This window comes from Carya illinoinensis, chromosome 7, assembly GCF_018687715.1.
Source record: "Carya illinoinensis cultivar Pawnee chromosome 7, C.illinoinensisPawnee_v1, whole genome shotgun sequence".
Classification (NCBI taxonomy): domain Eukaryota; kingdom Viridiplantae; phylum Streptophyta; class Magnoliopsida; order Fagales; family Juglandaceae; genus Carya; species Carya illinoinensis.
The window spans coordinates 12,336,894-12,363,106 of NC_056758.1; the positions used below are offsets into that span (position 1 = coordinate 12,336,894).

A 26,213-nucleotide genomic window follows, 5' to 3' on the forward strand; every position below is an offset into this window, starting at 1 on the left:
CAAAAATAGAACTTGCTCATTTGGTTTTTGGGGAAATCAAAGACCGCCTCTCCTTTACATGTGTCGACTCAGATGCAATCAACAAAACAAAAGAAAGTAAAATTCGAACGAAACATGATGGGTTGAACTGGATTGAAGAGTGCCACGGGTGCAATAGGCATTCTCTAATGGAAGTAGGTGGCGAGATTGGCAATGGAGGATCAATAGGGAGAATAAGTGAGGCCTTTGCTCTTCGATTTAACACAGATGAGTGGCACATATTGTTTTTATCCTCAACATCAGCCTCCTATTCGGTGGTGTATAGAACACTGTAGGCACTCTCTTCTGCTACCTACACACTATACCGTGTGACCACGTCAGTCGTAAAAAACCTTTCCCAACACAAGTATCGTTTATACCAACTAATGTGGTTGGCTTTCACATCAATACTGCATTAGGTGTGTCAGTAAATAAGCATGCAAATAGATTTTTTACAAAGCCAATCAATTTCAATGTGGTAGAGGAGGCTTATTCGAGATGATATGGACCGTGGATCATGGGTTTCCAAGGGCCTATTGGTTTTCCCACAATTGTAGACTGTAGTACCAAATGCTGTAAGTTGTCCTGGGTTGTCTTAGACGGGCTTGGCAGGCTGTTGATTTCACGAGCCTTTTAATTCATTATTGTCGGAGCCTTTTGATTCGGTTGGACTCTAACCAGTTAAAGAAGTCTTACAGTAAGGTTTTTGATGTTAAAGAACTGGCTGAAAAAATTGTGATTCTCAACCAAAACAGTGAACAATTCTCATTGATAAACTATTACAGCTGTTGTTTTTTCAGGATACAGTTTCCATATATGTCCGGTATGACCCCTACAGGTATTTATCCACACAAAACTCCAGTTTCTCTTTCCTGATTGGTACCATGAAACTTCCTCCCAGCTTCAACAGCTTCCCTGTGGACGTGGCAGGTACTCAGAGGATGTATTTGATTGATGAAATAAATTTTGCAGTCCCTCTTAAAGAGTAAGATGTCCCAAGTAAACGAAACTCTTCAACAATTAGCTCATTTCATGGATTTTACAATCAATAAAGAAAACAATAAACAATTTTTTTCTTTTTTTTCATTTCGTAATGTAGTCATCGGCATGCCAAAACCAAGGCCTAAGTAAATCCAGAGATGGTGGACGTGATTATTACCTGAAGGCAAGCACAAGTTCCTTATTTTCGGGGTCAAGCTGCACTCCCTCATAAAAAGAGTTGGCTGCTTCATCAAACCTCTGCAATAAGAGAAACAAATAACATCAGACCACAAAGACCAATTTGTTGTTTCAAATACCATGGACCAGAAGCGAACATGAAAACATGCCTGCAACAAGCGTAAAGCTGCACCTTCCCGGTAGCAAGCTTTCGGCCAATCTGGCCGTAATGCTCGGCAGGTCTTCGCATCATCTAAGGCATGCTCAGCTTGACCCAAGCGTATCCAACAAAGGCTCCGATTGGAAAACAAAGTACCATCAGTGGGGTCTAAATCGATTGCCTGAATATGCATCCCAAACAATTACAATCGAAGTGCTGAAAGCTCACATGTTCTAGATATGCATCTGTGAATAAGGAAACTAATTTTGCCACTGATATCTATAACACATAATTTTTCAAAGTAAAAGCTTCTTTGTTTCTATAAGGCCACGTCATTAATTCTTGTAGTAAATATAAATTGATTATTTAAATTTCAAATAATAGAATAGCCTACAGAAGATGGTGTATCTACTACCAATGGAGCACTAAAAATATCAATCGCCAGCTAGATTCTGTCAGAAGAATAGTCATGAGAAGTTTAATTAATTAAGTCTTATTCACCTATTTGGTAAGAAGAGGTTAATTAGTTTCTTTGAAAATGCATTAATATTTTTTTATTTTATTTTTTTGCACCGGATGTCCAAGAACAAAGTCTCGACTAATGCCGAAGGTGCGCATGCTTTCGGCAAGGAGTTTCCTGCAAGTGCACTTCAAGTAATTCAAGGAGAAGTTGCCTCCAGTCAAATGGCCCCTAGAAATTGTTTGTACCCAAGAAGATTTGAACCTTAGACATGGAAGGAGTATACCACCAAGACCAAGGCTCTTACCAGTTGAGCCACACCCCTAATGCACTAAATTATATTGGTGGCTGACCATGAAATATGCTTTCTAGTCAAACAATAAATTGATAAGTTACCCCAATAATGTTCTATACAGAGATGTGTTCTCTGCCATCAGCTGAAAATTAGCAGCATCAACGAAGAGCACGACCAAATACAGAGACATAGGGTTGCAGCCGAAAAGGAAAATTTTCAACAGTAAAAGGGAGAGAATATTGAATTAGTCAAAGGAGAGAAGTATGAACTTGTGTATAAGCATCTACAGCAGTATGATAATCTTTTCTTTTGAAAGCATCATCTGCTCTACATTTTGCTTCTGCAGCTTTCTTCTTTGCTTCTGGTGCCACCTGAAATGTTGAACATTCATCACATCGGCAAACACAACAGTAAAAGTATTCCAACAGAATACTTCAACTCAGAAAGTTTAATATTTATGACTTCAGACAAAAAGTTTAATATCTCCATAATTCAAAAGAAAAAAAAAAATACACAAAATAAATCCAAAGGAGAAAATTTGTAAAGCCCTAATGGAAGGCCTAAACCACATGGCCCAAACTCCACAAGGACTAGTCAATGATACACTTGGAGCCCCATTTAAACCTTATAAAGAGCAAGAACTTTTCTTTACCAAGCAATGTGAGATCCCATTCACCACCTACCCTTATCAAAAGGTGAAAGTAAGTCCAATCCCTTGTCAGTGGTAGGGGGAGAACCGTTTCCTTGCTCACAATGATTCCAATAATCACAAAGTGGCATCTTAAATTTCTTTTCATTAGCATTTCAATGCTTCTCCCACTGGAAGAAGTTTTCAATAAGAATTCCACTTCTTATAGAAAACTTTGTGCAGCATTATAAGAAATAAAACCAGGAATTGATTCACAGACGTCTTTGATTCAGTCTTTTGGTTGAACTGACATTATTTTTTATAGGTAATGGTTGAACTGGCGATCAGAGAGTAAAAACTAGAATATCGAATTTGAATTGAATTTATGATAGTAACTAGATTTGAATTAGATATATAATAGTCTCATCTACAGAACATCCAGTGTAATCTTACCAAGATCTTTTTCTTTTCTTTTTTATTTGGCACCGGGTGTCCGAGAATAGCATCCCGACTAATCCCAGGGAAGCCCTCAGCAAAGAGTTTCCTGCAAGTGCACCTTGGAAAATTTAAGGGAAAAATTCCCCAACCCGATGGACCCTAGAGATTGTTTGCACCCAAGAGGATTTGAATCTTAGACCCTAGTGGGAGATTACTACCAAGACCAAAGCCTTTACCACTTGAGCCAACCCATAGGGTATTATCAAGAAAAATTAAAAGCTAGAAAGCATCCAATTTCAGACAACAGACAATCCAGAAAAGAATCTGAGCCACGGTAAGTATAACAAACAGAAAATTACATTAGAGAGTAAAAAACTGATACCTCAGGGGGATCTTGCTTTAGTAGATTGGTTTCCTTCGGCATATTAACATTGCTTTGGTCCCCTGTTTCTTCCTGAAAATTTTCCCTTGAATGTTAATACAAGAATCTAAACTAGAACTGGGTTGGCATACAAAATGGAAAAATTGAGCTGTAACTTGGTTAGATTTGGTACCAAATAGAAACTGATAGAGACTGTATTTTCTAGTGACACCAGGTGTCTCTTCGTTATTTGTTGCAAGTAATTATGGAATTTTTGTTGTTGTCGGGGTTAGTCTTTTATTCTCATATTTCCTTCCATTCTTCAGTGGATTTTTTTTATTGGCACCTGGTGTCTAGGACAAAGTCTCTACTAATCCTGGAGGTTCACAACATCCTCTTTGATTGGCATCGGGAATCCAGAACGAAGTCTCGACTGATTCTGGGGGTGCACAGCATTCTTAAGTGGAAAAGTTTCCTCCTTTCACCCAGTAATACAATCTCCTTTCCAGGGAAAATTTGAGGTTCTTCTCATTATGTACCCAGAACTCCTTTCACAATGGCTTAAGAGCTCCAAATTCCTTTGAATGGAGGAAGAAACTCTTTTTTTTTTTTTCAAATGAAAAAGAGTAGACATCTAGTCACTGGCACACTGCTATGCTGCTCATCAGGCCAAGAAACAATTCTTTGTTTTTTGGTCAGAAAGCTAAGGAAACATAGAGGTATTTTAAAATATTTATTTCAAAATCAAAATGTCCCCACGAAGAGATTGCACAGTTAGTCTTTAGTTTAAGCAGATATGATGTTTTGAATACACACTATAGAGCCTATATAAATATGGGCTCATAGAAAAATTGGAAAGCTTCCTTTCTTTCTCACATATCCAAAATTTAGTGCCTCGATATTAATACCTGTTGTTTGCTAGTTTCAGACTGCATATGCTCAAGTATTTCATCAACAGTCCAATTTGAAATGGTCTGAACTTTTGAAGTCAAAGGAAAAAGAATCTCAACGGCTCCTTGATTGCCTCGTGCAGCTGCAACCTGGATCGGCTTCAGACCATCCTGGTATGGCAAGAACATTTCTTTTTAACAAGTACCAAGAACATCCAATATCTATACTCACGAAAGAAAACATCAAATATGGGTATGATTTCAATTAATATTACTGTGAAGGAAACAACCTAAAATGGACTCATACAAGCAATCAAACCAATTGGTCAATTGGTAATTATAAGGAGTCAAGGAGAGATGGTTAATAGGCTGTGTCATAGAACTTTACTAATGTTTTGGTAACCAGGTAGTCCACTTAGTACAGAATATAATCTGGATGATTTGGCTCTAGCTATGAATGGACTCAACCAAAACATTTTTCCTATAAGAGACCATTTACAACTTAACAAGATTAATTTGAAAAGGTCCAACTTGGAAAATTTTCCCATATTTGAAATACCTCCAAGTTGGAAGTGTTAGGAAAGAAGACCAACGTCATGCAGAAGATTGCAGCACTTTGTTTTATAGCATGTATTTGGAAGGAAAAGAAAAATATTTATTTTTTTCTTTGGTACTGAAGTGTTGCCTATTGAAATATGGGTTTCCCAACCTACACTGAAAAAAAAAAAAAAAAAAGCACCTGTTATAAATTCTTAATGCACACTGGAGTATTGAAACAAATAAAAATCGTTTATTAAAATAACCACAGGCAGACCAACCAAAGCATGCGAAAGTAAGATGGATCCCCTCCCTTCCCCCCTTCCCCCCAAAAAATATCAATGAATATTTAAATTAAGTATGGGTCCTAAAATTAAAGTGTAAATTAATAACAAGTTTAGTACACTGCACTTACATTTTTTGGTCATGGGAACAATTTAGCACACTGCACTAATGTTTTTGCGCATGGAAACAAAAGATTTACCCACTCTTAATCAAGGATTGTTCATCATATAAATGTCATTTTTTTCTCTCTTTCAAATTTTTTTTGAGATCATATATGTGTAATCTGTTTTAATGAATAAAATAGAATTGACTATAATTACCAATGCAATAGGAGCGGGTTGGACCCCAACAAACAACCCCAAATACATTTTACAGTGCAGGAAAAGGGAAACAATTGGGTAACGGAACCTACAATCCTGGTCCTATATTTTCCTGACATGTGATCGTGAGAAAGGCTGTTGTGAAGGTGATTTCATGGGCTGCAGAACCCAACGCATTCAGATGCACATTGGATCTGTTCGGGTTGTGGTGCTCGATCAGAATATTTTCTCCTACGTACTTGGATAGGGGAACTTTCAAAGGTAGCTCCCAACAAAAGCAGTTTCAGGAGGAGAATGAAACTCGCAAAATGAAACAGAAGATGATCAGCAGCAGAGGAGAGAGGTGGCACATGGTGGCCAGATCTGGTTAAAAGGCAGGGTTGTTGGTGGAGGTGGTGGAACAGACACTTGGAGGCCTTCGATGGAGCATGTAAGGTGAGGACTAGTGGAATAGCACATATCTAAGCTTGAAAATATACCTAAGCTTGAAAATCCTAAAGGAAAAGAAACACAAGAAAATATACGAAAGAAAAACCGAGAAAATAGGAGACCAAGGCCAGAAAGCCATTGGGCAGCTAAGCGCGCCGATGACAGCCCGTTACCAACCATTGATCCAAAAGCCCTATAACTGTTGGATACTAATTTGGTTAAATCTTTAACCCTTAGTATCATAACATTCCACCATGCTTCTGAATCCGACGTCCACAGCAGCCCACTCTATCGATACTGACTCGGTGGTAGGCCTTTCCCTTTTGGCGGCTGTACTCATCTATTAGTATTCAATGACTTAATACTATGTCCATATATAGTATCAAGGCATTTTAATCCAACTTATAGGTCGCCCCCTTCGTGACTTGAACTAATGATGTGATCCCTGCTCTGGTACCAATTGTTAAAGACCCAACCATTGATCCAAAAGCCCTAGAACTGCTAGATACCGTGGCAGCCACGTAGTGGAGAGATCTGATGTTCAGTGTGAGGCAATGGTCAAAGTTGAGGCGGTGCTTCCATCAGTGGTGGAGGTGTTGCGAGAAGATGGACCAAATGCCCTAGATCTAGCCTCTAATGAGTTGATGACATAAAAGGAAACAAAAAAGGAAAACTAGGAAAAATAAGGAGAAAAAAACAAGGGATAAGTGGGAGAGAGAAATTGGGAGGCTGGTTTGATGAGGGAAGCGGTTAAGGGGATAGAGAGGCTGTTGGGAGAGAGCCACTGTCATATAAATGTAATCACAAACAAAAAAAAGGGTAAACTGCATATGCACAGCACAAGCATATAATGTGAGAAAAGGAAAGCACATACTTTCGAGTTTTTATTACTTACAGAACTCTAAAAAGAAATAAAGATAGGGATGGTATTAGGAAGCGTGGCACATTCCAGCAATGTCTAGTATGCCTAAATTCCTTAACCTAAGACAATTTAAAAGGTTAGGAAAGCATTATGTCTGAGTTACTTAGAAAGGAAGATCAAATTGGAAGTATCATTTTCTTGCTAATGAGGACTATAGACACCAATAAAAAAAATGAATAAAAAGTGTTGAAAGGTATCATCTTTATTTTGTGGGGATCTCATTTTCGTACGAGTAATTTTCATAAGTAGAGGTTCAAATATTCACAAATCTTTTTATTTGGATTTTATTCTATTAAGTGTTTCAAAAATCAATTGAATTCTTGACCATATTATTTTCTTTTTTGGGTGAATGTTGTTGGTATATCAAATGCCCCTAGCGTTAATTCTATTAGTAGTACTTGTCAAAAACAAAAAATCTATTAGTAGCCTTCAACCCACACAATGCGCAGGAATAATTCAGGTAGAATAATTAAGAGGTAAGGAAGCCAAGTGGGTAACTAATGATGAGTCAATAGTCACAATATGATGAATAGTCTTTTTTATTGAAAAAGTAAAGAGTTAAGTGTGGGAAAGTCAAATGACTAGAAATGGAAAATCAATAGAGAAGTGTTAGGTCTATACATAAATGATAGGAGACCTTTCATCTCTTTATATATATATATATATATATTAATGTCAAAAAACCGAGTGGGTTATACTGGTAATAAAGAAAATACAATGAAATGTGTTTTTAGCTTGTGAAGCGTTAGGATAGGTCAAAGTAAAATGAAACATAGATTAAAATGATGAGATAGCTCAATATAATACAAAGATGATGCTTATCAAAAACAATTTTGATAAGCCTTTGTATCAAAGAGGATGCTTCAGGGATTATATAGGTAATATATTTCATAAATTCCAACGGTAATGTAAAGACACTAGCATGCAAAAAAAATGAGCATGCTGACTCAAGATATAACGGGTCAATTCGTGACTATATATTAACTAATGAACTTATAGAAAGATGACTGTCTGATAATAAGTATAGCTTCACCTCGTCAGTGACATTTGGATCAGCTCCAGCTTTCAGCAGACAGTTTATGATTTCTAAGCTCCCATTATCAGCAGCAATATGCAAAGGGGTTGCTCCACCAGCGCTAATATTTACTTTAGCACCTGCCTATACATAAGAAAATGCAAAAATTAGGGTTGCTGAAGAAAATAATGCATAAAATGGCACAGAATCTAATTATCAGATTTCTTTTGCGGATGCACATAAACAGAGTAGTAGTTATCAGAACATTGCAATGAAATCAAATAGGTTCAAACATCAAACAAATGCCCTTTCAAATAAGCCCGAGCTCTACTCTTTTATATATATATATATATATATATATAAGTAATACAAAATTCTGTAATTAAAAACTAAAAGGCATAGTCTGCTGGCACCCCTGCTGGCATAGGCAAAAGATAAAGGACATAAGTGGGAAGATTAGACAACATACTCTTTGTCAAAGTAATTCCTACCCCTTTGGACAAATAGATTTCTTGTATAAAAAGGGAGGATTTCTTGTAATAGATTTCAATGGCATGAACATCCACGAATTTCTTGGATCTAAACTTATTAGGATTGGGTCTTGGAATGATATTTTACCATTAAAAAAAAAACAATTAATAAAAGCACGCTTTTTTGCGCTTTAAGCTCACACAAAAAACCCTAAAAAGTGCACTTTTGTAAATGAGCTTTGCTTTTGATAAGCAAAGCGCTTTGGCCTTGGAGCTTTGTGCTTAAGCGAGCTTTTAACAACACTAGGACACACTAGTGGAACGGAAATAGAGGCAAGAAACATAGGCAAATTGTAAAGAGTATTCTTGATCAAGGTTATCCCACCACTTTAGACAAATACATCCTCTTCCAACCAGCCAAACTATGCTTAATCTTCTCGATCACACCAGTCCAAATAGAAATTGCCTTGAAAGAGGCACCCAAAAGGAGGCCAAGATATTTCATAGGCAAAAAGGATATCGTACACCATTATGCAGTCCAACCTCCCACTAGAAACATTATCCAAAGAGCATGCTCTGACCTGGCGCAATCCACTTTCAAGAAATAGCTTCAAAGCTTAAAAATGGCCCTCAGGGAGCATATGTGGCTTGGGCTTGCCCAACAAAATATTAAAGTATCATTTACAAACAACAGATTGATAATGTTCAGAACATCAAGATTTCCCGTCCTTCAGAAAAGAAAGGGCATGTTTGATTAGGAGAAATTTTGAGAATGAGAATTTATAATGAGTTCTTTTGAGATGTATTGCTTGTTGGGTTTTGTAAAAATAGACATGAAAATGAATAATTTTTTCTATATATGTTTTGTACTGGAGTTTGTAAAAGTAGGTAGAGTTGAAAAGTTGCACGAATATAATTTTTTTTATGGTAGTTTGTGAAAAAGTTGTCATTGTTTTTTAACTGACAAATCTAGGCAAATGATTAGTTAAAGAGTTGAAATAGAAAGTTTTTTAGAATTGAAAGATGTTTGGAATGAAGTTGAAAAAAAAAATTGAAAACTTTTAAAAACTTCAAAAAAAAAAAATGTTAACCAAACATGACCAGAACCTCCATCAACGGTAATGAAGACAACATTCTATTTTTTTTTTATATAGGTATGAAGATAACATTCTATTAAGAGCCTCCACGACAATAATGAGAAGTTACGAAGATGAAAGATCATCTATCTTCAACCACAAGCTACTAAAGAAACCAGCAGGAAAAGCCATTCACTAGAAGAGAGAAGAATGCCAAAAAATGGAATGCACTATCTATGGCCGCTATTTCTCCTCAAAGCCACATCTCCCAAGCAAATAATAGAAAAATTCCCAATTAACATGATTGTAGGCCTTTTCAATATCTAATTTACAAAGCACTCTTGACTCACCTAAATTAAACCTACGATTTAGACCTTCGTTGGCAATAAGCACCAAGTCTAAATTGTGTACCACTTACAAACACTTTATGTGGATTTGAAATAATATTCTCAACAACCCTACTTAACTGATAAGCAAAGACACTGACTACAAGTGTTAGTGAAAGTGCTAGGCATCTTAAGTACAAAAGCCACCTAGAGCCTAGATGAAAAGTTTTAAAATATAACGTATAAAATCACCGATCAAAAAAAAAAAATAATGTATAAAAAAATATGCATAAAATATCATAAAAAGTTTAAAAACGCATGATAGTAACACTTTCATCCTATTAAGTCAATTGTCTAATATTATTGAGCAACATTGCAATCAAGTGATCAACTAATTACATAAATTTAAACTAGGCATTGAATATAGTTCTCTTGTGCTTAATAAAATATGTACAATCCAGATATTTTTCAGCCACAATCAAAGTAAAGTGCGTGGCTAAATCAAAATACACCCAAAAGGAAATAACCAAATATGCAAAAGAATTGTAGGTATGACTTGTATGCGAAAATAAGGAATACAATGCCATCCTAAAGTATGTTATCATCCTCATCATTAATCATACAACCATCAACATAGTCATCCACACATTTGTAGCCCTCATCATCTTCCTCATTTAATTTATCTAAATTAAATTACTATAGATAAATCTGATATTTTACATTCTTTTCAAAAACTACAAAAGCATGCTTTTCACACTATAATCTGACTAAGAAAAGTACCAAAAAGTGCTTAAGGTAAATGTGCTTTGATTTCAGTAAGCAAAGGGCTCCAGGCTTTGGTGTTTTAAGCTTGAGTGTGCTTTTACCAATACTGTCCATAGCCCTGGCATTTTTAGGAGTGAGGGTTGTGAAGTGCAATTAAGGCTTTTCTCAAACTTCTTGTTGGCATGAGACCTTCATACCATCATCTTGAATTTCATCCCAACAAGCTTAAAGAAACTATGGTGAAACCACACAGACCCTGTGCTATGTCACTAACCTACTTTTACCACCTTGAAGATCTCTCTCTTCAACAGCCTCTCAAACCACGTTTCCATCCCTTCCTCAATGGACTTAGGTCCCGAAGCAAATCACTGAAAATATATGTATATAATACTGTACAAAATGGGTCACAATCAGTCTCATCAGAGAAGACTAATCATCAACCAAAAGCATCTCAATAGTGTTGCTTCTCCAATGTGAGTTAGCCACTTGACAGAAAAACATCCTTCTTTCTACTTAAATATAATATACATTATCCAATGATAAAGTCCAATTAAGGTATATAATATCATAGTTTAGCAATGAATGTAAGATGTCATTTATGAAAGTATAAAACTGTATGAAATAAATATAGGTCCATTTGATTACATACACGGCAAACTATTGGAAAATTCCTAACAAAACATCCAAACATTGGAACTGTGCACATTTTCTTTCCTTTAAAATATTAAATAAAGTCAATTTCTAAGTCAAATTGGTTCTTTTTTTTTTTTTTTGGGGGGGGGGGGGGGGGGGGGGTATTATACGACAGATTCTCTCACTCTTGAAGATTTGTTTCTTATTGAAACAGACCCCTGTTAAAGAGACAAAAGAGCATCTTGGGAGTTAGTCTACAGAAAACAGGCATCCAACATCCTCCTTTTCCCAATATCGCATCATATTTCTCGTTTTTTTCCCCCTTTGCAGATTAAAGAGTATGCTATATAAAAGAGGAAGAAGAATATGGTAATACTCTCCCTAATTCCAAATATGTATTATATCCATCTCAAGTCTTTGTATTTTCTTGAGATTTGTGTTAGATCTTTGTTAGATAAGTGGTGGAAATTGCGTGGCACTTCTTTTATAAGTAACCTTGTTACTTGTATGGTACTGTTGTTCAGAGTTTTTTGGTGGTTTGGAGGTTCACAAATGATTCTATTCCATCAAATGAATATCTTTCGTGTTTTTTGCACCCTACTGCCACAAAGAATGGCTACACCGTTGAAGGCCTTGAATCTCTGTTCTCTTTGAATTCTCTTACGAGTTACATTAGATACAAAATCTGGGTCACTAAATACCTCGGATGGCTAAAGTTGATAGTTTGGTGCACAGTCTCGTGTTGGATTGATCATTATGGATTTAGTCAGTACTCTTCTAAGTTGATTCCGCTGCTGCTGAGTTGATCCAGTAGGTAGCTGCTGATCTGGAGCTGGGAACTTGCTGTTTAAGTAATGATCTAAGTTTTGTTTTGTGTTGGTCAATCTGTCATTGTATTACCGTGCTGCAGATTGGTGCGTACAGATTCTATTTAGTATAATACTAATCAGTTACCCAAAGCAAAAGCCACAGAGCTATCTTCATAATGAAGACATAACAATGCTCATAATCAAATAACTTGAGTAAACAAGAACAGAATGCAATTGAAATAAACCATCAAAGCCTCCAAAAAGGAACTGAGTAATATTGACGGCATTTATATATCTCCAACTTGTAAAATAGATATGCAGAAAGCTCTGGCACAAAGTCCATTTGATATATTTGAGGATAAAGAAACACAGAAACCTGAATCAACAACTCTAAAGATGCCAGTGAACCAGCTGCCACCGATGACAATAGTGGAGTAATATCATCATCTGTTTCAATATTAGGCTGCACAACAATAGCAGGAAAATGAATCAAAATATAGAAAAGAATCTCACCTCACATAACAAAATATTTGGTTATAATATTACCACCAACAAAAATCTTAAGCAAATGACATAAGGAAAACTTAAAAAATGGTGTCTACAATTGCTAATAAAACATCCGTGTCATGCAAATGATATTAGCATTTTTAAAATGATTGAGTAGATCAGCACCCATTACTCATATTCCAATGCCATAATGTTTGTAGCTAATCATGCTTACACTTGAGAAGTAGTTATGTTTTTGGATTTCGAAAACCATTTTCAACCACTGGCAAAACAATATCTTTCTATCACTTAGATGATGAGATGTGGACCATGTGGTTGGATAATAACAGTTTAAAAAAGTCAGTTTCAATACATTTTTTAGGCCCGACTCAATTTGCATGCCACATGCAACATACTTTTTACCAATGTAAAGAGTTAGAAGAAAGGGAATTGTTGGGAGACACTCGGAGGAGGCCGTATTGAGGAAGAGTTCAATTGTGACTGAATTGGAGAGGGTGTTGTTGATGGGAGAGACGTCATGGCGACAAACATCCAAGGCCCTTTGGTTAAAAGAAGGCAATAAATGTACGAAGTTCTTCCATAAAGTGGCCAATTCACATAGATGCAACAAAGCTATCGAGACACTTTAGTCAAGTACTCAAGTGCTATCTTCCCATACTGATTTAGAAAATCATATAATGCATTATTATGAGAACCTCCTCACGGAATCGATCGGCTAGAGGCTGAAGCTTGATGGTTTGTTGTTTGAGACTATTGACTCGCATAGTGCGAGTTGGTTGGAACGACCGTTTGCTGAAGATGAGATTTATAAGGTAATTTGCAGCATGGCCAAGGATAAAGCTCCGGCTCCAAATGACTTTTCAATGGGATTCTTTCAAACTAGTTGGGATATTGTGAAAGGTGATGTTATGCAAGTTTTCTTGGAATTCCACTCATTCATGAAGTTCAAGAAAAGCCTCCATGCGACTTTCATTGCACTTATACCGAAGAAACATGAGGCTATAGCCGTTGAGAATTTTTGCCCCATAAGTCTTGTGAGCGGAGTATAGAAGATCATCGCGAAGGTTCTTGCTAACCGGCTTAGCCTAATTCTGGAACATATTATTTCTAAGCCAAAAAATGCATTTATTTGGGGGAGACAAATTCTTGACTCGGATTTTATTGCCAATGAATGCGTAGATCATCGGTTGCGGGAAGGAGTGCCAAGTATTCTTTGCAAGCTTGACATAGAAAAGGTTTATGACCATGTAAACTAAGATTTTCTCTTATACTTGCTTAGGAGGCATGGCTTTGAGTAGGGATGTCAAATCGTGTTGACGGGTCATGTTCGTGTCGTGTCAAAGCATGTATATTATACTATATAGCTCAACCCTAACCCGACCCATTAAGTTTATCGTGTCAAAATCTCAAACCCTGACACGACCCATTAACATAATGAGTCATGTCATGTCAACCCATTTTGACCCATTAGTGAATATTACAAAATAGGTAAACACGACCCAATACAACCCGTTTCAAACTTTTTATGTAAATGTGTTGAATAAGCCGGAAATTAACCATTTTGACCTGATTAAATTTACTATAATTTTATATAAATTTTAAAATCACAATATTTATAAAAATTATAAAGCTAACTACAAGTCCAAAATTACAATCCAAATAATAAAAATCTCAAAATTGAAATTTTAACACTTTTACTTTTAGGTATAAGGGTATAATTGTAACTTTAACTTTCTTAACGTGTCATAACGAGTTCTAACGTGTCATAACGGGTTGACCAGTCATCAATCCATTAAGCAATCGTATCTTAACGAGTCAACCCGTTTTTACCCAAACCCGTTAAAACTAAACCCTAACCCGCTATTATCGTGTCGTGTTCATGTTGGGTTAACGGGTCGTGTAAGATATTGTCACCCCTAGCTTTGAGAATAGGTGGATTTCCTAAATTCAACATTGTGTCTCTACCAACTGCTTTTCGGTGTTAGTAAATGGTACTCCTGCTAGTTTTTTTAATAGCACACGTGGTTCGAGACAAGGTGACCCTTTGTCTCCGCTTCTCTTTATTATTGTTATGGAAGCATTTGGGCAGTTGGTGAAGGCGGCTATTGGAGAAGGGTTCCTGTCTGGTTTCTCGGTGGGTAATGACACTAATGGATCTATCATGCTCTCACATCTCTTATTTGCATATGACACTCTCCTCTTCTACAAAGCAGACCATGGGCAAATTCAAGTGTTGCGAGCAATGTTGTTATGTTTTGAAGCGGTGCCGAGGCTTAAGGTGAACTTTGAAAAATATGAGATGGTGGCGGTGGGTGTGGTGCCTAATATTACTAGCTTGGCACGCCAACTGAATTGTAAAGTGTCTTCTTTGCCTATGAAATATTTGGGACTTCCTTTGGGGCTGACTTTTAAGGCTCGAGCTATTTGGGACGAGGTTGTGGAGAAAGTAGAGAAAAGGCTTACTGGTTGGAAACGGTTGTATTTATCAAGGGGGGGGGGGGGGGGGGGGGAGACTCACTTTGATTAAGAGCACATTTAACAAATCTTCCCACCTATTTTCTTTCTCCATTTCCATTGTCTGCAGGGGTGACGAATAGGATTAAAAAATTATATTGGGCTTTCTTGTGGGGAGGAAACAACAATTTCACCTTGTTAATTGGAGCAAAGTTTGTTCCCCAATTCCACATGGGGGCTTGGGTGTTTGCAATTTGAGGACTGTCAATAAAGTTTTGTTGGAAAAATGGTTATGGAGGTATCATTTAGAGGGAGACTCGCTTTGGAAGGAGATTATTAATGCTAGACATGGAAGTGCATGGGGTGGTTAATGTTCCAATGTAGTGAGGGGGGGATATGGTATGGGTTTATGGAAATTTAATCGGAGGGGATGGCAGAGTTTTGAAGATCAAATCCGGTTTGTGGTTGGAGAGGGGACACTAGTCAAGTTTTGGCATGATGTTTGGTGCGGTGATTGTGCTCTTCACATGGCATCTCCAGCATTGTATCATATTGCAACTAACCGTGAGGATTCAATGTCAAAGATGCGGGTTTTTTCGCATGGCTCTTACTAGTGGAATGTTCTCTTCAACAGGGACATTCACGACTGGGAACTACACATTGTATCAGAATTTCAGGTTGTTATACTCCCTGGGAAACATTACGCCGCAGGAGGATAAGATACAGTGGAGGGCCAATGGTAGAAGAAATTTATAGTTAGAGGATACTATAAGATCTTGACAGCACAAGACCATGTTTCATTCCCTTGGAAGAGGATCTGGAGGTCTCGTGTGCCCTCTAAGGTAGCTTTCTTTGTATGGACTGCTGCTCTTGGGAAGATTCTGATCACGGACAATCTGAGAAAAAAGGGACTCATCGTGATGGATTGGTGCTATTTGTGTAAAAAGCATGGAGAATCTGTGGATCATCTACTCTTGCATTGTGAGGTGACAAGGGGGCTATGGAATGAGATTTTTAGAAGGGTGGATGTTGCTTGGGTGATGCCATTGAGAGTAGTGGATTTATTGGCCTGTTGGAAGGAAATTCAAGGCTGTCCTCAAGTGGCGAAAGTGTGGAAGATGATCTCGTTTTCATGTGGTGTACGTGGTCGGAAAGAAATGAGCGATGCTTCGAAGATAGGGAACACACAATGGCAAAGCTTCAGAGTTTTTTTATGCACACTTTAATGCTTTGGTTTTCAGCCATTGTACTTGATGGAAACAATGCTCATGACTTTTTGTCTTAATTTAGAATGTATTTAAGTGTTCTTTTGTATACTTCCTGTGTACATGAAAACTATATGAAATACCAAAACATTTTTTTGATAAGTAAATGAAATAACAAAACATATTCACCAATCTATTACATTACCAACAAATCATATCCAATAAACTAATATTTATGATAGATCAAACAACTAAGACATGGCAAGAAGTCTACACGTATAAGGGCACCAAGCTCAAGGACCAGGATAAACCAAAACTTCACTTGAAACACCAGCAATCCCCACAAAAGAAACAAGATTAAACATGTCCTGATGACCTAAAAAGTGGGCAAAATCAATTCATGCAAAGTTCTACTACCCTTTGGACCAATGAGGCTTCGACAAAGCCAGAGGAATGACAATGGCAAGGAAACTCAAGAGGCCTCATAGGCAACTCAACAAGGTCTACCAACAAAAAGATGTATATATCCTAAGCCAATGTAATCATTCAGACATATCACATGACACAAGGGAAAACTTTAACCTTTGGAACCTCTTCACAAGCATAAGATGGTTGTAGAAGCAAGTTTTAATCATTAAAGTTTCACTCAAACACGTGAAAAGAGTCTTGGGAGAGGCTTTATCTCCCTAGGTCTTGAAACCACACAGGCACCACAAGAGGACAAGGGTCAAAAACTTCAACATATTAACCAAAAGATAACAATATAAGAAGAAATCAATCCAAGCATACATTAGCATGATGTTCCAATAGAACTTTGACAGCATCTTTTTGTCCATGACCAGCAGCCCAAATTAGAGGAGTACCAGCATCACTTTGTGAGTTAACATCAACACCCTTGGAAAGTAAAATCCTCATCAGCTCAATTTCTCCTGTGTGCAAGCACAAAATCTATTGAAAGTGGGATTTATTGGGAAAAACATGATGTTAAGAATATTAAATTCTATACATCTATCCACATCGTGGACATATACGATTTTCGCCATATAACCGTATGCCTATGGCAATAAGGGGAAGTATAGATGATCATCTAATTTTACAGCCTTCAAACAGTAATTTTTAGATGTAGTTTCTGGACTAAAATCGCGGTCAGATCAATAAAGAAAGAAAAGAACATAAATTATGAAACTACCAAAACATCTCTAGGATTAAGATAACAGAAACATATAATTCAATCATCCTTAAACGAGATCAATTAAAACAAAACAGAGCGATTATGTAAAACAGTAAATTTAGGAACTAGCTCTCCATGCACTAAAGATCCAAACAGGAAGAGAAGGGCTAAAAATTTAAGAACACACCTATTCCAGCAGAATGATGCAGGGCTGTGGCCCCTAAGTCACTAGGTATAGCAGGATTGGCACCGCACTCGAGAAGGTATTTGGCTGTACTGGTGTGCCCTTGCCGAACAGCATGAATAAGAGGAGTCTCACCTGTAGATAAATAACGAAAATCCATACCATGAAAAATCATAAAACCTTTAAAAATAATTTTTCTCTCTTCTGTTTCAGCTAATATTTTGAACGTTATACATTTTACAATCATGGAGTACAAAAACCATAGAATTATTTTGGATAGTATATGACTCCAAGGAGATTTTTGGTTAAAGGACAAGAAAGAATCTTAGTTAAAGGGATGCTTGGGGATTAAGATAAGATAAGATGATAATTTTGTGAATAGTAGTACAATGATTTGTAAATAGTAGTGAGATAGTTTGATTTAAGTATTTATTGAGTTTTCGGAAATGAGAGAAAAATTTGAAAAAAAATTATTATAAACTTAAAATATTGTTTAAATATTATTTTTTAATATTATTTTGTTTTTGGCTTTGAAAAGGTTGAATTGTCTTTTGATTTTAGTTTGAAATTTTACAAAAGTTGTAACGATTCGTTTGAAAAAGTTGTAATGATTAGTTTGAAAGTGTTTGAATTTGAATGATATTTGGGAAGAAGATAATATTAGATGCGATGAGATGGAAATTGTTTCCAAACATCTCCTAAATGTCACTTTTACAACATGCATGCTCCAGCCCAACTAATCACTCTCAACCAAATGGCAGAAACCGTCCCTACACATGTAGTTTCCTAACTTTTCATTTTGTTTCCTTGCACATAAATTACAAAGATAACTACTTCCTAATCTAGATTGCTCCATCAACATATTACTAAGCATTTATTGAGAGGGCATGTGATACCCCATATGATAAAGATAAGGGTAGATGGTGCATGGGATCCCACATTGCTTGGGAAATAAAAGTTTTTACTCTTTATATTAATGTTCCAATGGGGCTCTTATTGTATCATTGACTTGTCCTCTTGGAGTATAAGTCATGTGACTTGGGCCTTCTATTCGGACGTTATAAATGATATCAGAATCTATCCCAATCAAAAATGTGAGATTTGAGCCTTGTCACCTACGATGGACTGTCTCGATGAGGACATTGGGAGTCTAAGGAGTAGATTGTGATACCCCATATAAGAAGAATAAGTGTAGATGATGTATAGTATTTCACATTGCTTAAAAATGAAAGTTCTTGCTCATCATATTAATGTTCCAATTATTGACCAATCTTTTTGGAATATAGGCCATGTGACTCAGACCTTCCATTAATGCGTTGGACACAAAGAAAATAACATAAACCAACAATGTAAGAAATTTTATTTTTTTATGGACGCCCGATTTTTTTATTGACACCGGGCGTCCAGCATAAGAAATTAGGTGCATACCATCTTCATCTTTTGTATCAACATCGAGCTTCAATTCCTCTAACAAGTACTTGCAAACTTCTGTCTTCCCCTCCCTGGCCGCAAAGTGAAGTGCCCCTCGTTTGTTCGCATCCTTAATATCAGCCACCGTTCCAGTCAACCCCTTACCGTCGTCAAGCTGCCTCGCCAACTCTATCCCAACAAAATACCAGCCAAATAAATCATCAATATAAAGGCACACGAACACACACACGTATAAAACGTGAGCTTACTCTTCAAGAGATCAACATTGCCAGTACAGGCTGCATTCAGAAATTGTTGAACTTTCTGTCTCACTGCATTTGGCAACGGAGTGAGAGAATGAGAGAGATATAAAGTAATTATCGAACACTATGCTTCGATATGAATCAAATTGTACAAGCATCCACGCAGAGCGATGGAGAAAGAAAATCATTACACACTTCAAACGTTATCGGAAACTGTAACCCAAGTAATGAATCAAATTGCAAAAATGATCCATGTCATTATTGATTGTGTTGTATGCCGTTGGCTACACCAGAGAGAGAGAGAGAGAGAGAGCAGAGAGAACCTGCAAGGGCAGTAGAAGCATCGGCGGCCATAATAATTACACAACAAAACTGAAGTAGAAGCAGGACAAGGATCCTCGCTAAAACCCTAAGAGCGTTGTTTTTGGGTTTTAACTCTCAGAGTGAGAGAGCACAGGGAAGCTTAACACGGACACTTTCGTCTGTTTGGTTATGAAAATTTTGAAAATGATAAAACTTTTTAAAAATCATTAAGGACCAAGGCATGGAGCAATCACACTGGTTTTTTTTATCCTATTTTTTAAAATAGATGATCAAAATTTACTTTTTTTTATTTTATGTATTAACTTAATTAATTTATCATATATTAATTTATCTATTTTTTATATCATTTAAATAATATTTTTTTATTTTTTTTAAACATTTCCTTTCTACCAATAAATTTGTAATATTCATATATATTTTTTAATATTTACAATATATTATTATAGACAATGTAATATAATTTAGTTATATACACACAAAATAAAATTAAATAAGCTAAATAAAAATAAAAATTAAATCAAATATGAAAAAATTGGATAAATAATATTTCCAATGTATTTTTCAGAAAAAATAAAATAGAGGTGTTTTAAAGGATGAATAATAAAATGAATTTGTATTAAAATGTAAAAAAAAAAAAAAAGTAAAAGGAAATGAGGGAATGAATGAAGTATTAGTATTTAAAAAAAAAATCATTTGAATGATGAACAGTACTCGCTACATGCAGTGGGTTATTGTAGTAATTTATATTTTACAAATTCTTTTACATAATCGGATGGAATTCATTTTATGAACAATTCTTCAAATATTTTACATGTTTTGTATTATATATAAACCATTGAGAATGCTCTTAGTATGGATATAGCAATGGTTCATCTCATATCATTCATTGGTAAAATAAAAAATCTATAAATTTAATAAGTGTCTATCCCACATGAATAGTAATTTTATTATTTTTATTGTGTAGTTACATTTTTACCCCTTAATTATTTTACTTTTAAACCAATAAAAAAACTCTGCTTTATTATTTCTCTAATGAAAAATGCTATTGAGCCGCTCAACTTTACCACCTAACATGGATATACGTGTTAAGGTGTTTAAAAAAAAAAGAGACAAAAGACTACGACAAACCCTCTCTCCCTCTTCACCTCTTATTCTCATTTCCCAAATCATTCTCTCTCCAACAGACCCCTCCCCCTTGCCCAAATTGTCAGAGCTTTCACTCTCCCTGTCTCCCTCTCCAAATCAACAGAACTCCATGTGAAAGGAATTTGTTACAATTTAAGAATCTCATTAATTTAGTCAATCATGGACTAGCTAGGATGTAAGAGAAGAAGATTTTTTCTCTTCTTTTTTTTTTTTTCACAAATAATTTTTCCTGACTGAGTTTTTTTGTTTTCTATACCAAGTTTTTAATGGGCAAGGGGAAATATATCTGAGAAAAGAATATAGAAAAAAGTCTCCTTTGTTTAAAGGTTGAAAGGGGGGGGGGGGGGGGGAAACCATTTGTAAACCAACTTGGTTGCAATAGTATGGAGGTGGAGTGGTGGACGATATTCGACAGCTTTTTTGATTTTGGAAGGAGTTGGTTGGATAATGAGAGACGAAGGTTGAATAATGAGAAACGGAGGTTGGGTACTGTTATGGTACTGTTAGGGAGTGGCAAACATATGGTCGATTTTTTGCTTGGATTCAAAAGGAGTAGTGTATAGGGATCTAAGAAGTTCTCCGATTTCACAAGTTTGATTGCTTTTCATTATTAGGAAGTTTGATTGATTTCCTTGTAGGTACTGACATGATTACTTTTTATGATTTTTTGCTAGGATTTAGAAGGGGTAGTGCAAATGGATCTCAAAAGTAGTGCTTGAATTTGGAAGGGGTAGTGCGAAGGGATCTTAGAAGTAGTTTGGTTGCTTTCTCCTTGGATTGCTTTTCACTTTGCCAATGTGGCAGGCACGTCCCATGTCCACATTGAGCAGTACACTTCAGGGGTAATATCCAGGCAGCTCAGTAGCATTACTCATAAAAAGGATTTGCTAGCTAATGATATTACTAAAATAATTCTCATATCTCAAAAGAAAATTAAAAAGAGAAAAGAAAGGAAAAAGGAAAAAGCTACTCACATTAATAAACAATTTTCCTATTTTATAACATTTCATCTCTATATAATATCCATTTATATTTATAAAAAGAAAAAGAAAAAAGCAAACAATTGGGCCACAAAAAGAAGACGAGAAGAAAAAAAATAATCTAAGCGTACAGAATGCCTGCAGGTATATATATAACATTGAATATTTAATTTTCAACTAAAATATAATTTAATTACAGGCATAGATTTGCCATTGTGACATCCTATTAAAATATACTAATTGGAAGATATTATATTTCACTAGCTTATCATTATCTAAATATATTTCTTAAAATTTACTTTTTTTATGCATTAAATTATACATTAATTAATTTTTTTATTAAAAACCTTATCTCACCTAACTAGACAATTGTGTTTTGCATCCAACCTAATTTATTTTAAAGGGGCCAAGTTAAGCTAAACATATAACAAGATGTTTATTATTTTTTCTATACAATTTTTTCTAAGCTATAGAACAATCAGCTAGTAAGATCTAAAATAAAAATAAAATACGTTTAATACTACCTATGTATTAAAAAAGTATATCCTATGTCTAGAACAATATATCATTGAAATAACATAAAAACACTCATACAAATATATCAAACAAAAGAAACACAGCGTCTAAAACCAAAATTATCAAATATTGAATCTAAATCAAAATTCTTAGTTATTTCTCTTTAAATATAGAAAATTAAATTATTTGCTTGAAACTTATCTTCAATTTCATTGCCAAGTCTTATTTTAACAATCTTCATAGATGAAAATGCTTGTTCACTGCTCGCGATAGATACTGGAAGAGTTAAAACAAGACGAGTTAATCTATCAATAAGATAGTACGTTTTTTATTTTTCTATCTCTACCAAACTTTGACATAAACCTTCTGTCAAGCTCTTGCATTTGAAAGTCTGTAGTAATATTAAATATTTCAAAATGATAATGATGCTCCATCGTAATGTGATCTCGTTGATGAGGAACGAGACTTTGGATATAACGAGAGCTCAATTCTGAAATGTTAATATCAAATTTCTTAGAGAAAGAAACAACATTCTCAAGTAAATTTTTCCAACCTTCATTTCGCAACTCTTGGATGAGTCATTTTGTAGTAAAAATCATATTTATAGCATTCAAGATATCTTGAGATTTCTGCTGCAAAATTCAACAAAGAACATCAGTAATTCTCATGATTTTCTTCATTAAATACAAAATAAATATAAATTAGAATGATGTAATCATTTTATAAGCAGTATTTGCATCCTGACATTGAGAGTAAGTAGATCCTTCTTTTATTATGTTTTTTAAGCACCAAGCAAATAACTCCAAATATTTATAGTAGATTGCAAATAGAATAAAAATGAGAACACCAATGAGAATCACTGGCTTGTTTGATAGTGCCAATTTGATTAGTTCTTTTTCTACTTTCAAGTTCATCAATAGTTATCATATGTGCAATTTGTGTTGCCTAAGCAGCTTATAGTTCATCATGATGTTTACATGAAGCGTTTACCACATTGATAATGAAATTCAAATTTAAAAAGAACTCATGAACAGAAACTATATCTCTAGATGCAGCAACTAATGTTAATTATAATCAATGAGCAAAACAATGAACATAGTATGCATATAGGCAATATTTAAGAAATAATGTTTGCATTTCTTTCCATTCACCATGCATATTACTAGTACCATCATATCCTTACCCACGAATATTTTGAATATCAAGACAATGATGAGAAAGAACTGTAGATGTTTCATTCTTTAAAGTCAATGCCGATATATCTTTAACATGTACAAGATCAAAAAAAATTCTTGTATAAGACCATCATCGTCAACAAATCTCAAAATTATAGCCATTTGATTTCTCTTAGACTTATCTTATGCCTCATCAACAATAATGCAAAATTTAGATTTTCCAACATCTTTACAAATTTTATTTTGTAATTTCTTTGCAAGAACTTCCAAAATCTCTTTTAAAATTTGGGATAAAGTAAACTTTGAAGATTTAGGAGCATTTTTCATAACAAGTTTTCCAACATTATCATTATACGAAGCTAATAGTTTAAGCATCTTAAGGAAATTACCTCGATTTTTTGACTCAGTGATCTCATCATGGCCTCTAAAGGCACATCCTTGAAATGTAAGCTAACGAACAATATCAATAGATGTTTTTACTCAGAGACGATTTTTGAGAATTTGTTCAGAACTTTGTGCATTCATTACTTTATCAATATGCTGTGATTGTTTTAATAGATCCTCACAAGATTTCATAGCATTATTATGATAAGATCAAGGATCCTCCCTAATATGATTCAAAAAGGCACAATATTTTTTATTATTAATCTTCTTCCAACTTCTAAATCTCGTGACAATAAATACATCACATCCAAAATGTTTAGATGCTTTCATTGTAAAAAGATAATAAGGTAAGCAATATGCAGCATCCTTTGATGAAGAATATTCTAGCCAAGATGCAAATTGTACAAACTAAGAAGTTTGAAAGTGACGATGATGCTTTTCAGAACCAGAAAATAGATATTTCGAGAGACGTCTTTGATATAGACCTATTTTTAAATAAACTCTTCTTATTTCATCTCATTGATTGACTGGATAGTTTCACATAAGAGAACGTAATCCTAGATCTCATTGTAGAGAAGATATATCAACCTCTTTAGAATCAAGTGTTGAAAATGTAAAATGAATCTTTTTAGACTCTACAATTAGAGAGTTAAGATTAGAATTTTCCTCAAGTTCAACCCTTGAAATTTTAGAAGAATTTTCTGGAATAAACTTCTTTTCTTTTAAAGAATGAGTCGATAGTTTTTAATTTAGACATAATTCATTAACCTAAATTTAAAATCAAATTGAAACATATAAAATAAAGTTAGATATATATAAATTCAACTACTCATGAAACACGAATTTATAGTTAATTTTTAAGCACAAATAAATAGACATAATTATATATAAGCCAAACCAATTAGCAATCAATCTATTTCAGAAATAAAAAGAAAAATTCTAAAAAAATAACAACTGCATGATCAATATATGAAAGAAGGGGAAATGTAAGTAAAAAAAAAAAAAATCCAAATAACACTGTATCAATAGTTCAATACAATTATATATATATATATATATGAAAGAAGAAGAAAATTGATTAAAAAAAGAAAGAATGAAAAAAAAGAAAAGAAAAGTCAAACCTGGGCCTATGTAACTATTGGCCCGTAGTTTGTAGAAGAGCTGCATAATAGCAAACTATATAGACGACAGTTTTAAAATGTCTTTTAGGCCTTTTGGCAAATTGTAAGGAAAAGACTTTTCTTTTATCAGTAAAACTGCATGCAGATGGCAAATGAGAAGAAAAGAGGTGCCGTGCCTATTCGTAAAAACCATTCAACTTCTTTTTCTATTTTTATTAATAGTGAAAACGTGTCATCATGTTATTAGATAATTTTATTTTATATATAATGTATTTTATTTATTTTATTTTTAAATTAGATTAAAATTTTTTAAATTGGACTTATAAGTAATTAATCTATAAGATCAAAATAATTTTGTAAACGGGGCCAAGATAATTTTTTAGAGAGGAGGCCAACACAAGATGAGATTAATATCATCCCATTAAATCATAAAAAACTAATATAAATTATTTTTTTCAAACTTTTGGGGGGCCATGGCCCCCAGACCCTTCATAGTTCCGCCATTGATCTCATCATTATAATTTTTCTAAATTTTCATACAAAATATAATAAATAATTCAATTTTTACAAATCCAAAAACAATAATAATATTAACAAATAATGTTCTAACAATATTTTATTCAATTTTTAACTTTAATTTAAAATCATCTCATCTTATCTCACTATCCAAACCATACCTAAAATTTCAAATAGGTGATGTGTTTTTTCCCCCTTTACACCGGTCAATAGAATTTCAACATATATGAAATTTATGTGTGTTATGGTGTGTACAAGTTGAGTAAATTTTCACTTTCTCCATTTTTCCTATCTCCTCTTCCCTTTTCCATTTATCTCTCCTCTCCTCTCCTCTCCACAACGCAACTCTCCTCTCTTCTTTCTCCTCCCTTTCTCCTTTTTCTTCCATTTCCTTTTCCCTTTCTCTTTTCGTCCCATGTCTGTCAAAAGATTCCATAGAAAGTGATTTGGAATGAACCCATCTCCCTCCCTCAACTTGATCTGAAATTCACTCAATTTTAGCAAGTACCTGTAAGTTTTTTATTTGTCTATTCTATATATTAAGTTGGGTTGTGGTTTTTTTGCTTTGGGTTATGTTGGGTAGGATTTTTTTTTCCTTCCTTTTTTTGCAATTGGGTGTCATGATTTTGGATTCCAACTGTTTTGTAAAAAGCTTGTCAAGCTTTTTGGCATAAGAAAATTTGTGGTTCTACTCTTCCAGAAAGAGAATATTTGCATTGTGAATGATGGTTATCCTCAAGGCACTTCAAAACACACATATAGTCTTCTTGTTGTACCTATGGGAAACTTTTGGAAGATGAACTCAAGAAGGATGCTGTAAAGGATGAATTTGGGAGGTGCAACATGGATTTTTGGTTGTAAA

At 34.8% G+C, this 26,213-nt stretch overlaps 1 protein-coding gene across 3 annotated transcripts; it reads right to left on the reverse strand.

Moving 5' to 3' along the window:
- Nucleotides 1-757: 757 nt before the first annotated feature.
- On the reverse strand, nt 758-19,694 carry LOC122316718 (ankyrin-1). Of its 3 annotated transcripts, none has more exons than XM_043133459.1 (13): nt 19,513-19,694; nt 19,196-19,258; nt 18,948-19,115; nt 17,520-17,651; nt 16,951-17,090; nt 12,372-12,458; nt 7,935-8,060; nt 4,427-4,579; nt 3,540-3,611; nt 2,361-2,462; nt 1,347-1,517; nt 1,178-1,257; nt 758-933 (listed from the first exon to the last, which is right to left on the reverse strand). In XM_043133459.1, the coding sequence occupies exons 1-13, from the start codon at nt 19,541-19,543 to the stop codon at nt 861-863; spliced, it is 1,398 nt and encodes a 465-aa protein (XP_042989393.1). In that variant the 5' UTR covers nt 19,544-19,694; the 3' UTR covers nt 758-860. The 3 variants fall into 3 exon arrangements, with proteins under 3 accessions (XP_042989393.1, XP_042989392.1, XP_042989394.1); XM_043133458.1 differs by having other exon boundaries at nt 18,945-19,115; nt 19,513-19,693; XM_043133460.1 differs by having other exon boundaries at nt 817-995; nt 18,945-19,115.
- Nucleotides 19,695-26,213: the final 6,519 nt, after the last annotated feature.